Source organism: Cyprinodon variegatus, unplaced genomic scaffold, assembly GCF_000732505.1.
Source record: "Cyprinodon variegatus isolate N-32 unplaced genomic scaffold, C_variegatus-1.0 Scaffold310, whole genome shotgun sequence".
NCBI lineage: Eukaryota > Metazoa > Chordata > Actinopteri > Cyprinodontiformes > Cyprinodontidae > Cyprinodon > Cyprinodon variegatus.
The window spans coordinates 678,212-690,780 of NW_015150763.1; the positions used below are offsets into that span (position 1 = coordinate 678,212).

Here is a 12,569-nt window from a genome sequence, read left to right on the forward strand (position 1 = left end):
ATGACATGTGTTGTGAATTGGCGCTATATTAATAAACTGAATTGAATATCTGCAGACATGTCTGTCTACATCTAGTTTCAATGCTAAATAAAATAAATAAGGGGCATCCTAAGAATGGTACAACTGTTCACATTCTTAACCTGATCATCCTGGTATCATTTATGGTTGCATTTGCTTTAGAAAACTCTGCAAACCTGAGGAAAAGAGACTGAATAGAAACCAGTGAGCAGAAAACAGTACCTGGATCTGTTCGGAGGTCCATTGGTCCAGGTTGACTGATTTGACTCTGGATATGTGAACCCCCAGGTTCCTGTGGATCCCTGCACACCGAATGCAGATGAAAACTCCCAGATTCCAGGATGCCCATCTTGGACCTGTTCAAAACAGGAAACACTGAAAATGTGAGAAGCTCCAAAAGGAAAAAAAAACACATCAACATGTTCGATCTTGTTGTTTTTTCCATTCGCCAAGACTAAAAGTTGTAAATACCTGTCAGAACATGAAAATAAGCTTTGAGTTTCTTAGAAAGAACAACCAGAGTATGTTAAAGCGGCGGTTAGAGAGAAGCACCGAGGGAGCTTAGGTAGGTTTACAGAAGTTAGCTCGCTGCTTAGCAAATTAGTTTAGCTTAGGGGGAAGAAATGTCAGCTGACCAGTTTGAGCCGTTTGTCTTAAAAGAGCCGAACAAAAATTCAACGGCCCTTTTATATCTGTGTCGAGAAAAATGAGAAGATAGGGCGCATTGATAAAAGCAATGAAATAATCCCCAGAGTGAGCGCCGCACCTTTCGCCTCGCAATCGGCGCAGTACTTGTTGTCTTCCTCCCTCAGCATTTTGGACAGGATGGCCTGGTGCTGCTCGTTCAGTTTCTGGGCCTTCTCTCTCTCCGAGCGGGTCGTCATGTTCGCGGCTTCGCTGGGACTTGTTTCAATTAGAGAAACGGTACTTTGTTCGGTTGTCAGTGAAGAGAAGTTTCACGGTAAAATATCATAATCGGAGGGTCTGAAAGCCTCCGACTGGGAAATGAAACACCCGGAACCGGAATCTCCTCTCCGCCCACAGGAATTCTGGACCTCACGAGGCGGAGGCACCGGATTGGACGAGAGGCCTGACGTCGTGTGACGTAGGCTGTACGCAGTATAAAGCAGATATAAGGTTAGAGATGATAAAATAAAGAAAAACAAAACGTTTTCTTTTCTTTCTCCAAAAAATGTTTATATTTTACTGCTAAAATACATAAATAATTAAGTGTGCATATGCACCTCCCATTGCTTCTTTATTTTTTTTTATGTTCACTTCATGATTGTAACACTGTTGGAAGAGACTAAAAGGAAACACTCTATCTATTTCATAATTTTATATACACCCTTGTTTATAGATATTGGAGATTGGCCTGTTTTTCCAGTGTAGTCCTGTTTATCTGACTGTGACTGGCTGGATGTGCTCTCTTCATCCTCAAACGGGAGCTGCCTTGGAGCTTGTCTGCCTGGCTGTGTGTTTAGTGGACAGGGCCGCCTTTTACAGTTGCTTATTGTATCTCTGCTTCTGTCTCCTTGAACCCCAGTCAGCCTCGGCAGATTGCCGCTTACACTGACCCTGGTTCTGCTGGAGGTTTTCTTCCTGTTAAAAGGGAGTTTTTCCTCTCCACTGTCGCTACAAGCATGCTTAGTGTGAGGGATTACATTTGAGTCAATGAGTCGATGCAATCAACTGGTTTTCCTTAGATAGAAAACTGAATCAATTTGACTGTATGATCTGGGTGAACTGTAAAGTGCCTTGAGATGACATGTGTTGTGAATTGGCGCAATAGAAATTTACTGAATTGAAAGGGAATTATATTGATTCATTTGACTGATTTGATTTGGAACTTGGGGTCTCTGAATAACTAGTGATAGTTTGAACAGCAAACATGGAGTTATGGGTTTAGTAACAACTTTAAGGTTTATTAGCATTATGGGATTGAAGTGTGGAGAAATTCCCTGTCAACCAACGCATTCAAATAGAATAGAGCAACTGTGGCAAAAATGTGGAGTGCTGGAGGCAAATCAAGTAGGCAAATTACAGCATAAAGGTGCACACAGTCAAGACATACATGAAAAAGAATGAACAAAAATTAAAGTTAAAACAGACTAAAGAGGAAATGGAAAAATACTTAGGAAAAAAAAGGTGTTTATTAAAATTCACACATTCAGTTTAAATACATGTCGTAGATTACCCCCCAGAAAACACCCAAATTACACAAAAATAGTGTACATTTTCTGTGTCATTTTTTTTAACAATACATATTTTTTATGACATTGTAGCTTATGCTGTTTGCAAAAGACACTAAGAAAATAGTCTGTCTACTGATATCCAGAGCAAATCTGTCTAATAAAGCCTGACCCTCAATGTGCAGCAACAAGAAATTAAGGGGCTTGACTGTGTTGTTCTTTAATCTATAGATGGGGGAAAAAAACAACAAAAAAACAGTCACTCTTAACACATTCTCTGGAATATTATTTAAAGGAAAAGCAAGTTTCTTTGTATAGCACAAAACAATTCAAAATGCTTTACATGAATTAGGTAATACAAAAGAAGATAAAATGAAAAAAAAATAATAATAATTGTAGAACTAAAAAAATAACTGGACCACAACCATAAACTAAGGTAATAATACATGTTAGCAGAGGTTGTGATGTATTTTAATGGAACACGTAATTTAATGCAGTTGACTTGTTCTTGTACACCAAGGAGGGGCCCAGCATGAAAAGTTTGGGAACCACTGCTTTAAATCATATATGAAAGATCATTTGAAATTCTTTTAAGATTGAAGTTTTCTTTCAAACAGTTGATAATGGACAGTCTGATAAATAACATTGCTTTTTATCACTTAGTGCAGCCAACTAATTTATAGTTCCAGTATTCTATTGGCAAAAGACTGGGTACACCCAGGACCGGTTGCCACACACAACACAGAGACAACCATGCACTCATCTAGGGACAATGTAGAGATGCCAATTAACCTAACAGTCATGTCTTTAGACTGTGAGAGGAAGCCGGTGTATCTGGAAAGAACCCAACATGCACAGGGAGAATATGCAAACCCTGGGCCATGAATTAAACCCAGGACTGTCTTACTGCAAGGCAACATTGCTAATAACTCCGCTACTGTGCTGTCCTACAAGCAAGCATTACAAACTAATACATAGAACGCATCAAAAAGTGCCATGACTTGAGACAAACATTTGGTTTAATGGTTTCCCATTTTACAGGCTTAAGCAATATTTAAAAAAAAAACATCCTTTTCTTTTTTATTTAGCCTACTTGTCTCCCTTAAATAATTAATGAGTTATCAAGCAAAGATTTTAAAAAGTCAAGGTAAGAAACAGAATGTTAAGAACCCAAAAAATAAAATGGACACACTGTACACATGAATGGGCGTCTTATAGCTTTAGATCCGAGTTTAAGAATTTTTATCTGCCAAAAACCAGTAAAGAGCAGGTTTCTTTCTGGTCTGTATCAAGTTAGGAACAACATAACATTTGCAAGTTGTTATGCTTTGATCTTTCAGCAAAACAAGCAGATTCATATGTACTTAATCTCCATTGATGCAAATGACAGATATTTTACACTACTTTGTTTGACACTGACAACTTTCACTATATTTTACAATAGTCATAATAAATGCTAAATTAAGAGCTATCCAGCAGACTCCAACAATCCTGGCTAAAAGAAGGATTCATATCTGACTAGTGCAACAAAAAGCAGCTACTGCTCAGAGAATATCATGCACATCAGGGATAGATTAGGTTAATGACAATTATTTTATGTCCTTTAAGCTGGAAACTTACTCATTAAAACAGAGTCACTTTAAATACAGAACATCTAAAATACACAGAACTAAAGTCACAAGAAAACATTTTTATTAATACATGTATAAAGAAAAAGGTAAGTCTCTTTATTCATTAGATTATTGCTAAATAAGGGCAAAGCTCCAACAGATGTAGTAAAAGACAAGAAAAAAATGTGTTGCTTTTTAGAAGATAAGCAAAAGTAATTCAGAAGAAGGTTTCCAGACGGATCTTCAAGTTATTCTCCTGGTGCCTCACTGCGATCCCATATCGAAGCAGCATCTCCACATACGGCGGCCAGAAGGTGTGATCCAACGTAACGTAAGGGTCATGCGGTGTGTTTATGACCTTGTTCATAAGAACCTGCAGATGATGTCAAGATAGAGTGGTGTTTAGGCTGCAGATTGTCAGGTGACAACATGCAATGCTCTGAACCGAATCAGCTGTGGTCTTTACATTAGATCTTCTCGATTTTATAACCAAATTATTTGTATCCATCTGTACCGATTTTGTAAGGATGTCTAGTTGAAACTAGAAACATCTCCCAGAAAGTTTGTTATGGTTACCAAAAACCTCTAAGGTGCAGCTTGATGAGTGAAAATAAAACTAGATGTTTAGATCATTTAGTTTTTAAATACAAAAATTTAAAACATAAAACACAACCTGAAGCACTCCGATCTTCAGTGTCTAAATGGTTGCATTATGAAGCAAAGGTATGACGCTATATGAAGCTACTGTTGCCTATTGACAGGAACATCTCACTGGATTTATGCATTGTTTTAGCTGGCTTTTACACAAATAACTTTGGGCTCATTCTTACAACCTTTAAGCTAAAGCAAATCTTGAAATCTTGATAAAACTTGTGTTTCATTTAGTTCATAACCTCTATGATTAAAAAAGACACAGGAGAGAGTTCCTCCTTTATCCTATAAATGGACTAAAGATAACAGAACCTTTATATAATGAGGGGCTGACTGGACCTCTTCATAATGCTGAAACTCAGGATTTCATTTTTTTTTGCCTTTAAGAAGAAAGACTCCAAAAGAATCCAACCCAGGAATTTTTTTTTAAAAAGCGTTGACAACTTTTGATTGGTTGTTGGTCCCTGTGAGACCAGTTACCAGCTTAACAATGCCACAGTCAGAGCTTGTGTAAAAAAACCACGGCTGCAACTAACGATTATTTCCAACAATTATATAAATTGATTAATCTGTCGATTATTTTCCAATGAATCCATTAATTATATAATAGCAAAAGGTTCCTTAAAGAACACTTTTTAAGAAATTAAACCAGGTGAGACTAAAACTTTTCGACTTGAGAAGCTATGGATAGGCTATAATGACAGATGAAAATTATAATAATTATCTTAAGTGCAAAATCTTTACATATATTTTTTACAATCTTGGTATAGTTACTGCTGTAAGTGGGTTGCTCTGTAAGATAAAGGCATGTTTAGAGTCTCTATTGTTTTCTGTTGATGATTAATCGATTACTAAATGAGTTGACTATTATTTCAATAATTGATTAATCACAATTAATCGTTTCAGTGCTAAAAAAAAAATTTAGAACTGGTGCTAATTCAGACCCAAGCATAAAAAAATTGGAATTTGAAAGCTCCCAGATGTCAGAAATACGCTTTGGAGGTTAGAAAAGCTGCTACTCATATCAACAGTAGGAACACTTTTTTACTTTGGATAAAATAGTTCTTTAAAATAACATTAACCCTGTGTAACATTAGGTCAATCAAACATGTGCTGCTTTTTAATGTTTATATGTCTAGATGTTTCAAAGCTGTTTCTATGTAAAAACACTATTTCCTTTGCAGTCTATTTTAATTTCAACCTGACTTTTAGTGGAAAAACTTGGTCACCAAAGCGATTGCATTTCTCTGGCTTTCACTGATTCGAGCTGCAAAGTAAATGGAATGCAGCCTCAATACCAGCATTAGTTTTCTCTCAAATAGATGGCGGCAAAGACAGTCAGTCCTAAAAAGCTTTATTTCACGTCAGGAAGCTGAGCTTTGTCCATTAACCAAGCTTGATTCTTATCAAACTCCTACTTTAATTTGAACTATTCCCTTTGCTTTTTCCAAATACATTAAATGAGTGAGAGAAATGGCATGTGAAGCTAATAAGTATGCCCGGCATAAATGGTGACCATGGAGAACCTTTAAGGTATAGTGGAGGATTTCATTTTTCCGGATAGATCATCTAAATAAGTGGCCCTCCTAATTGTCAATCATTCTGGTAATATGTTTACATAAGGCCGTCCTACATGATCGCCCCGTTAACTATCTTTTTCTGCGCATGCGCACTTTCAGCCATATATGTGTGGTGAGCTACGTTTTCAGACAGTCATTGAAGCTCACCTTTCTCACTGTGGTTCTTTGAAAATGGCCGAGGGTCATAAGAGAAAAAGTGTCTACGAAGTGCATGATTATACGGGAAGCGAAAGTTAGCAATTCTCTGTCCAAACGGTTGGTTATAAAGCCCTCTATATAATCCCCGCTCTATATAGGGATTGAGGGGTTAGACGAACGTTCGTGTACAGCAAGCTTGTCTGAGCTATGAGAACAGCAACTTTTAAACAGAGCGTGCATGAGGAGAAATGGGCTCTGCATGCTCATGCACACGTTTAATAGGCGTTCCCTCTAGGGAGCAGGTACAGGGTTGTGCATGTGCATTTTTCTTTATTAAGTGGAGAGGGCGGAGCGCGAAATCCTCCACTACACCTTTAAGGGCTGCTTATAACAATAATGTGACATCTGTGTAGTTCATGTAGTGCAGGTGCCCACCTCCAGGATTTCACTCAGGGAAATAAGGTCCTCAGTTATCTCATGGGTAATGCTCTGAAAAGAAAAACGACTTTGGTAAAAGTGATTATAAGAAACAAACGCTGGTATTAACACTACACAAGGATTCTGCACCTTCTTCCTTTTGCTTGCGCTGGACTCCTTCTTAGGGAGAGGAATATGCGTCTCCAGGACATCTCCAAGGGTCTCCAGCAGCTTCTCCTGATAAACCTTTATTTTCTGGATTTTGGCTTTGGTGTCCAAAATGATGCTGGATGGGAGGGAAGGAAGGACCGTAAATCACACTCCATACTCTCCAAGCTGCCTACGCTCCCTGAATTTCTCTCCCAGTTTGCCGTGACATGGCCATTGTACTCACTTATGTTCAGATAATTTCTCCCTCTCCAGTCGAAGTCGTTCAATATGATCACTGGCGGCTAATAGCACCTGTTTCTTTTCTTCTAGCCATTTCTGCTCCCTGTAAGGCAGGAGGTGAAACAAAGTATAAAGTCACAGTAAGGTCTGGTCCATTCAGTCTAGGAAAACATTTATATGCTCTGATGAAGCAGAAAGTAGTGAAGAAAAGCTTGCAGGGTAATGGAAAGGTCACACACAGCTCTTTAGTCTCTCTCAGTTTGTCTCTCTTGGCTTCACAACAAGAAACAACCATCTCCAGTTCAGAGCAAAGCTTGAGCATCTGCAGAGAAAAGAAAAAATTAATATTATTTTCAGAACAGGGGGGATTGCTTTAGCATTTTTTCAGGAGTAGTGGTTTTATGAAAGAGCACACCTCGTCTTTTCCAGCTTGAAGTAAAATTTCTGAATTGGATGCGAGCACTGTGGGGGAGAGTGAAACATTTTATATATAAAAAATTTAATTTAGACAAATTTATCACCACAAATATTTTTAATTTATTCACTAAATTTAACATACGGAACCTTGATATTAATATAATATGTAAGCTAGCAGCATTCCTGCGGATTGTGATGTCAGCTTTTAAGTTGTTAAAAATACATCTGCGTTGTAAATTAGTAGCAGCGGGAAAAAGGAGGACTTACAGCTCGGCTCAGTAGACGACCACTGCTTCAGCTCAGCATCAGTGGCTATCAGCCTGTTCACTGACTGGTGGTCACCATGATAAAACACAATGGAAAACAGTCAAGTTTAATACACAATCATAAATGCAATAAAAAAATAAACAAACAAAAAAAGCAGCTAAATAAACCCTGTAAACTCTGGCTGAAACTTTAATGGGTAAGTATTTTCCATTCAAGCATGGGCCTGTTACCACTGGAGTTATAACATAGGTTAGGAGTTTAACACCACTAAATATCATAGCACAGATAAAATGCAGAGGAAAGGTGACATTTTTTTCCCCAATGGTTTAAAGCCCATAATAAACAAAGAACCAGTTTTCTTGTATTTTGCTTTGCAGGTCAGCAGGCTGAAAGAAGGCTATTAAAGTGCAGAGCAGAATTATTCAGTGTTTCTCTTTTTCCATGTTTAGGTATGTTACAGCGTTATTCCAAATGGTAATAAATTCACGTCCACACACAATACCCATCATGACAATGGCAAAAACAATTTTGTTGTTGTTATTATTAAAATTTATAACAAACTGAAAAGTTTTTCCAGCTTCTGATCAAAAAAAAAATATTGATCCATCTATGGCAACGGTTTCAGCCTCAAGTCTTTTTTGAGTAAGAGGCCACAACCCAAATATGTCTGACTTCAGGGAGTTTTTGTCCCATTCTAACCACCTACAGTAGAAGGGATGGTGGATGTCAGGACAGAGCAGGAATGACCAAAAAATAGTAAAATAAAAGATTCTGTCAAAATAAAAGATTCTGTCAAATATCACAATACTAGATGAGACAATGTTTGTATCACTTCAAAAGAAAGCCTAATGGATCTTAAAGGTAAGGCATGTATAGGGAAACATCCGTTTCATTTTATTACTTTTCTATAACTTTTAATGGTGGTCTGCTGAGAGCGTCTGGAGAGCCCAGAGTTAGGGATGTATTCACCTCCCATATCTGGGAGAGCTTCTGACTGGGCTTCTGAGTGGACCGTGTTCGTTGATGCAGTCCGTAGTCATGTTACATACATAGTTAGGGTTCTTTGTGTAAATACTGCAAAACTTGTATTTTTTCCTGAGGCTATTCCAAATCTTTGTCAAACATAAACTTCAATCTTGGGATTTAAGGAGTAATATTTAACACCATAGCTCCCACTGCCTGCTTCATTTTGACGTTCCATTTTCAGCATCTAACAAGCTTATTTGTAAACAAAACCCAACATGCTGTACCCCTTTAGACTCAGGTCATCTTCAAGAAATCAACCATCTACTCAACTGTAAGCAAACTATACTCCACAAACACCAGCAACTAATAATCTTTCATCAACTTACAACTCATAATTTTACCTTCTTTCCTTGTTTTCGTCTTCTGGCATTCCAAAGCATGTTCTATCCTGGCATAAATGGGACATAACTGTCCATAACACTCCACAAAAAAGTCATATCCAGTTGTATTCCCATAAAATAATATCACTTGTCATATTAATCCACAACATAGTTTTTTTTCCCCCATGTAAGAATAAAAATATCGGGATAAAAGCTCATTTTTTTGTGTCTACAGACGTGCGTCCTCCATTTTATATATACATGGGATAGAACACTAATCTGTCTGCTCCCAAACTCAAGCATAAGTTGAGGCTGAAAAAAATCTGATTAATCCTGATTAATCAATTATTGAAATCTTTGTCAACTAATTAAGTAATCAATTAATCATTAACTGGAGCATAAAGACTCTAAAACATGCATTTGGCTGACAGAGTGACCCATTTAGAGCAGTAATTGTAAGAAACTGTAAAAATATATATCAATATTTTGCATCTAAGATAAAAAAGAACTCCTCAAGGGGAAAAGTTTGATTTTGACTTGGTTTAATTCTGTAAAAAAATCTTCTTTATGAAACCTTTGTCTATCCGATTATTAATAGAAAAATGATAGATAGATTAATCGACTAGCAAAATAATTGTTATTTGGAGCTCTACATAAGTTCCTTTCTCAGTATCCAAAATGTGAAACATCCTGCACGTAAGAAACATCGCCCCAAGGTAGTCTCTGCGCAGCTGGAACTCCACAACTCAGAGACTGATCAAACTTTTATTGACATATTTTTTTTAGCAAATCAGATAAGTATCGCAATGAAGTACGGGAAGTGTAGGGGTGGGCTGAAAAGATAGCGCTTAATAATGTGTGGAAGGAGTAAGAAAAGAGGAGAAATAAATGGACACATACAGAAATGCAAACTCTGAAGGCTGAACAATTAAAATATATTAAAAAGGAAAGTTTTATATCCAGTTAAAGCTTAAATGAAAATAATCTAGTTTGACACTTTTAGTGCCAATTTTAGTCCATTCTGCCAAATGGACCTTTTGCATACAAAAAGGTTAACTGTTTTGCAATGTTTATGACTAGAGATCTGAAATTGGACATAAGTGCAGTGAGTTGGAGAGGTAAACTAAGATATATACCCTAGATACAGAATATAAAAAATTGCTTTTAGCTGAACAAATAATAATAGTATAGAAACTCTCCTGAATATACACATTCCAATTTTCTTTGACTCCCGAGAGTTCCCAAATGTTAGTTTATATTCCACACCCCACTCCTCTACAAACCTTTAGATGAAATAATACTTTTTCAATGGGGCACATTTTACTTTTAGTGAAAATGTATAAACAAGGTGTACAAAATGTGTAACAATAGAAGGTTGCAATAGAATTGTAAACATAACAAAAACACTGTCTGACATGTCTATATTAATTTAAATTGTACTGTATTCTTCAGATTAATGGAGGAATTTCAACAAATGAAAAAAAATCTTTTTATTCATTTTGAATTCAGTCCTTGTTTGTAAATAAGTTAATGATCGAATAGCCAAACGTTCCTTAAAGAATATTTGCTTACCAATTGGTCTCACTTCTCCCTGAAGTTGGCCTCGAATCACAGTTAAAGGAGCATTTTATACAACTCCAGTCTGCCACATCATTACATCATACATGTTTGTAAATGAGGAGACATCCATGGCTCCAGCTATAAAAAACTATTACTGTGTCCCAGATAAAAGCAAAGACCTCCATGTTAAGAAAGATCCTCTCTGTGCCACCATTTCATTTCCAAATCTACATAATGAACATGATAATTGTAAATCCTGACAGAAGTCCTGTCCTGATTAGATAAACTACTTGGGAAAACATTAGTTTTTGACACATACCAGGCAGGTAATATTAGGGTTTAACAGAGTCGCACATCATCATTAAAAATAATTCTAACAGTACATCTTGTGCAAAACATTACCTAATTGTTACTCAAAGCAATACTCTCCTCTCTCACTGTGCAATAACACATGCTAACTACTGTGTAATCTGTGTCATTTTTCACTTATAAGGTCAGTACATCTCTGCAGTACAAGTGCAATAATCCAAGTCAACTACTGGGTAGTCTTTCCTTAGCTCTTAACTGTACAGATATCTTTATATCCACAGAAAACATTTTCTAGGACATTACAACTTTTTTCTTTTTATATTGCCTGTTGTATTTTCTGTTTTAATTGCATCTGGCTTCAGTTGTTTCTACTCTACATGAGCTACACAGGGAAGTGTCAAACTTTTAACATTTGTGAAAGGTTTAGAGGAACAGTCAAGCTGACTGCCTGACTTTCAGACCCCTGCTTTCCTGGTTGAGTTAGTCCCTATAATAAAATCAGCGTCTTGGGAAAGAGCTCCAAAGTGCCATCTGCTTTAGTTAGGGTTGAAAACTAAATTTAATGTGTTTTCTGAGAAAAAAAAAGAAAATGAAAAGGATGAAAACATTTAGCCACTTAACCTGTTCCTGTGGATTCTCACAGCTGTCTGCTTCACACAGTATGATTTCATTCAGCAACTGCAACACAAACACATATTGAATGCAGATTTATTATGTTCGGATTGGAATCAAAAGATGTCTTATCTTCTCTATTTATGCTGACTCATGGAATCAAAAGATGTCTTATCTTCTCTATTTATGCTGACTCGTTGAATCAAAAGATGTCTTACCTTCTCTATTTCAGCAAACTGCTCCTCGCAGAGCTCCAGCAGCTCAGACTGTGCAGCTTTTGAGAGGTGAGCTACAACCTCTCCTTCTGCCCCTTCCTCAACCTGAGGGAGAAAACATCACCCAAAACAGGGAGATTATACTCTCACTTTGAGACACGTTACTTTTAAATAAGAACAGTTCACTAGTCTGAAGATCGGCCGATATTCTTTGTTAGAAAATACAGCGAAATACGCGGAGAAAATTAAACATTAACATCGATGGAATTGCACACGATGGATTAAATCTTACCATTTTCAATAGACCCAAACGTATTTTTCCCCCCAAAACAATCAAAACTATGGATATCCGTGTTTGTTTCAAAATACCGCCAACTTTGATTACGTCACGACGTAATGACGTAATGATGTCTGCGACGCATGGTGTTGGTGTCGCTGATGCTGCGCAAAATTGCGCAACCGGCTGAAAAAATGTAAAGAAAAAAGAAAATGTGTGTATAAAGACTACAAATTCAATGGCTCGTGATGTTTAACACGTGTTCACAAAATGTCTTAAATTCTTTAAAGGTTAAATGGCTTTTACGGAAAAAAGTGAAGTCATTTCAACCCACTGCACAGGTCAGAGATGCCCCAAAAATCGGGATAAGTTTGACTCGATGTTTACAAGCGGCCAGAAATAAAAAAGCTATTACTAAAATGTTGCTATTTACACAGGGAAATTAAGTTAACCTAGCTGCATAGATTCCTGGGAGTATTTCATTTCTACATTGTATGATATTGTATGTATTTATAAAATATATATATATATATATATATATATATATATATATATATATATATATATATA

General features: G+C 36.8%; 2 protein-coding genes across 2 annotated transcripts in view; both read right to left on the reverse strand.

The window, feature by feature from the left end:
* Positions 1-1,048, reverse strand: part of LOC107090780 (stromal membrane-associated protein 1-like) — a 14,382-nt gene extending 13,334 nt beyond the window's left edge. Inside the window, exons 1-2 of the mRNA XM_015384352.1 lie at positions 785-1,048; positions 241-374 (exon numbers count right to left, since the gene is read on the reverse strand). Coding sequence (XP_015239838.1) covers positions 241-374; positions 785-902 — 252 coding nt within the window. The 5' untranslated portion in view covers positions 903-1,048. The remainder of the gene's footprint in view (positions 1-240; positions 375-784) is intronic.
* Positions 1,049-2,716: 1,668 nt separating this feature from the next.
* cenpk (centromere protein K) lies at positions 2,717-12,109 on the reverse strand. Its single transcript, XM_015384355.1, has 10 exons — positions 12,015-12,109; positions 11,726-11,827; positions 11,517-11,573; positions 7,681-7,744; positions 7,412-7,458; positions 7,236-7,318; positions 7,001-7,099; positions 6,757-6,892; positions 6,625-6,678; positions 2,717-4,193 (listed from the first exon to the last, which is right to left on the reverse strand). The coding sequence occupies exons 1-10, from the start codon at positions 12,015-12,017 to the stop codon at positions 4,038-4,040; spliced, it is 801 nt and encodes a 266-aa protein (XP_015239841.1). The 5' UTR covers positions 12,018-12,109; the 3' UTR covers positions 2,717-4,037.
* Between the last annotated feature and the right edge of the window lie 460 nt (positions 12,110-12,569).

Coding starts and splice junctions, on each gene's coding strand:
- cenpk (XM_015384355.1), bottom strand. Junction 7,745..11,516: donor GTGAGAATCCACAGGAACAG/GTTAAGTGGCTA, acceptor GGTGACCACCAG/TCAGTGAACAGGCTGATAGC. Junction 6,679..6,756: donor GCGCAAGCAAAAGGAAGAAG/GTGCAGAATCCT, acceptor TTTTCTTTTCAG/AGCATTACCCATGAGATAAC.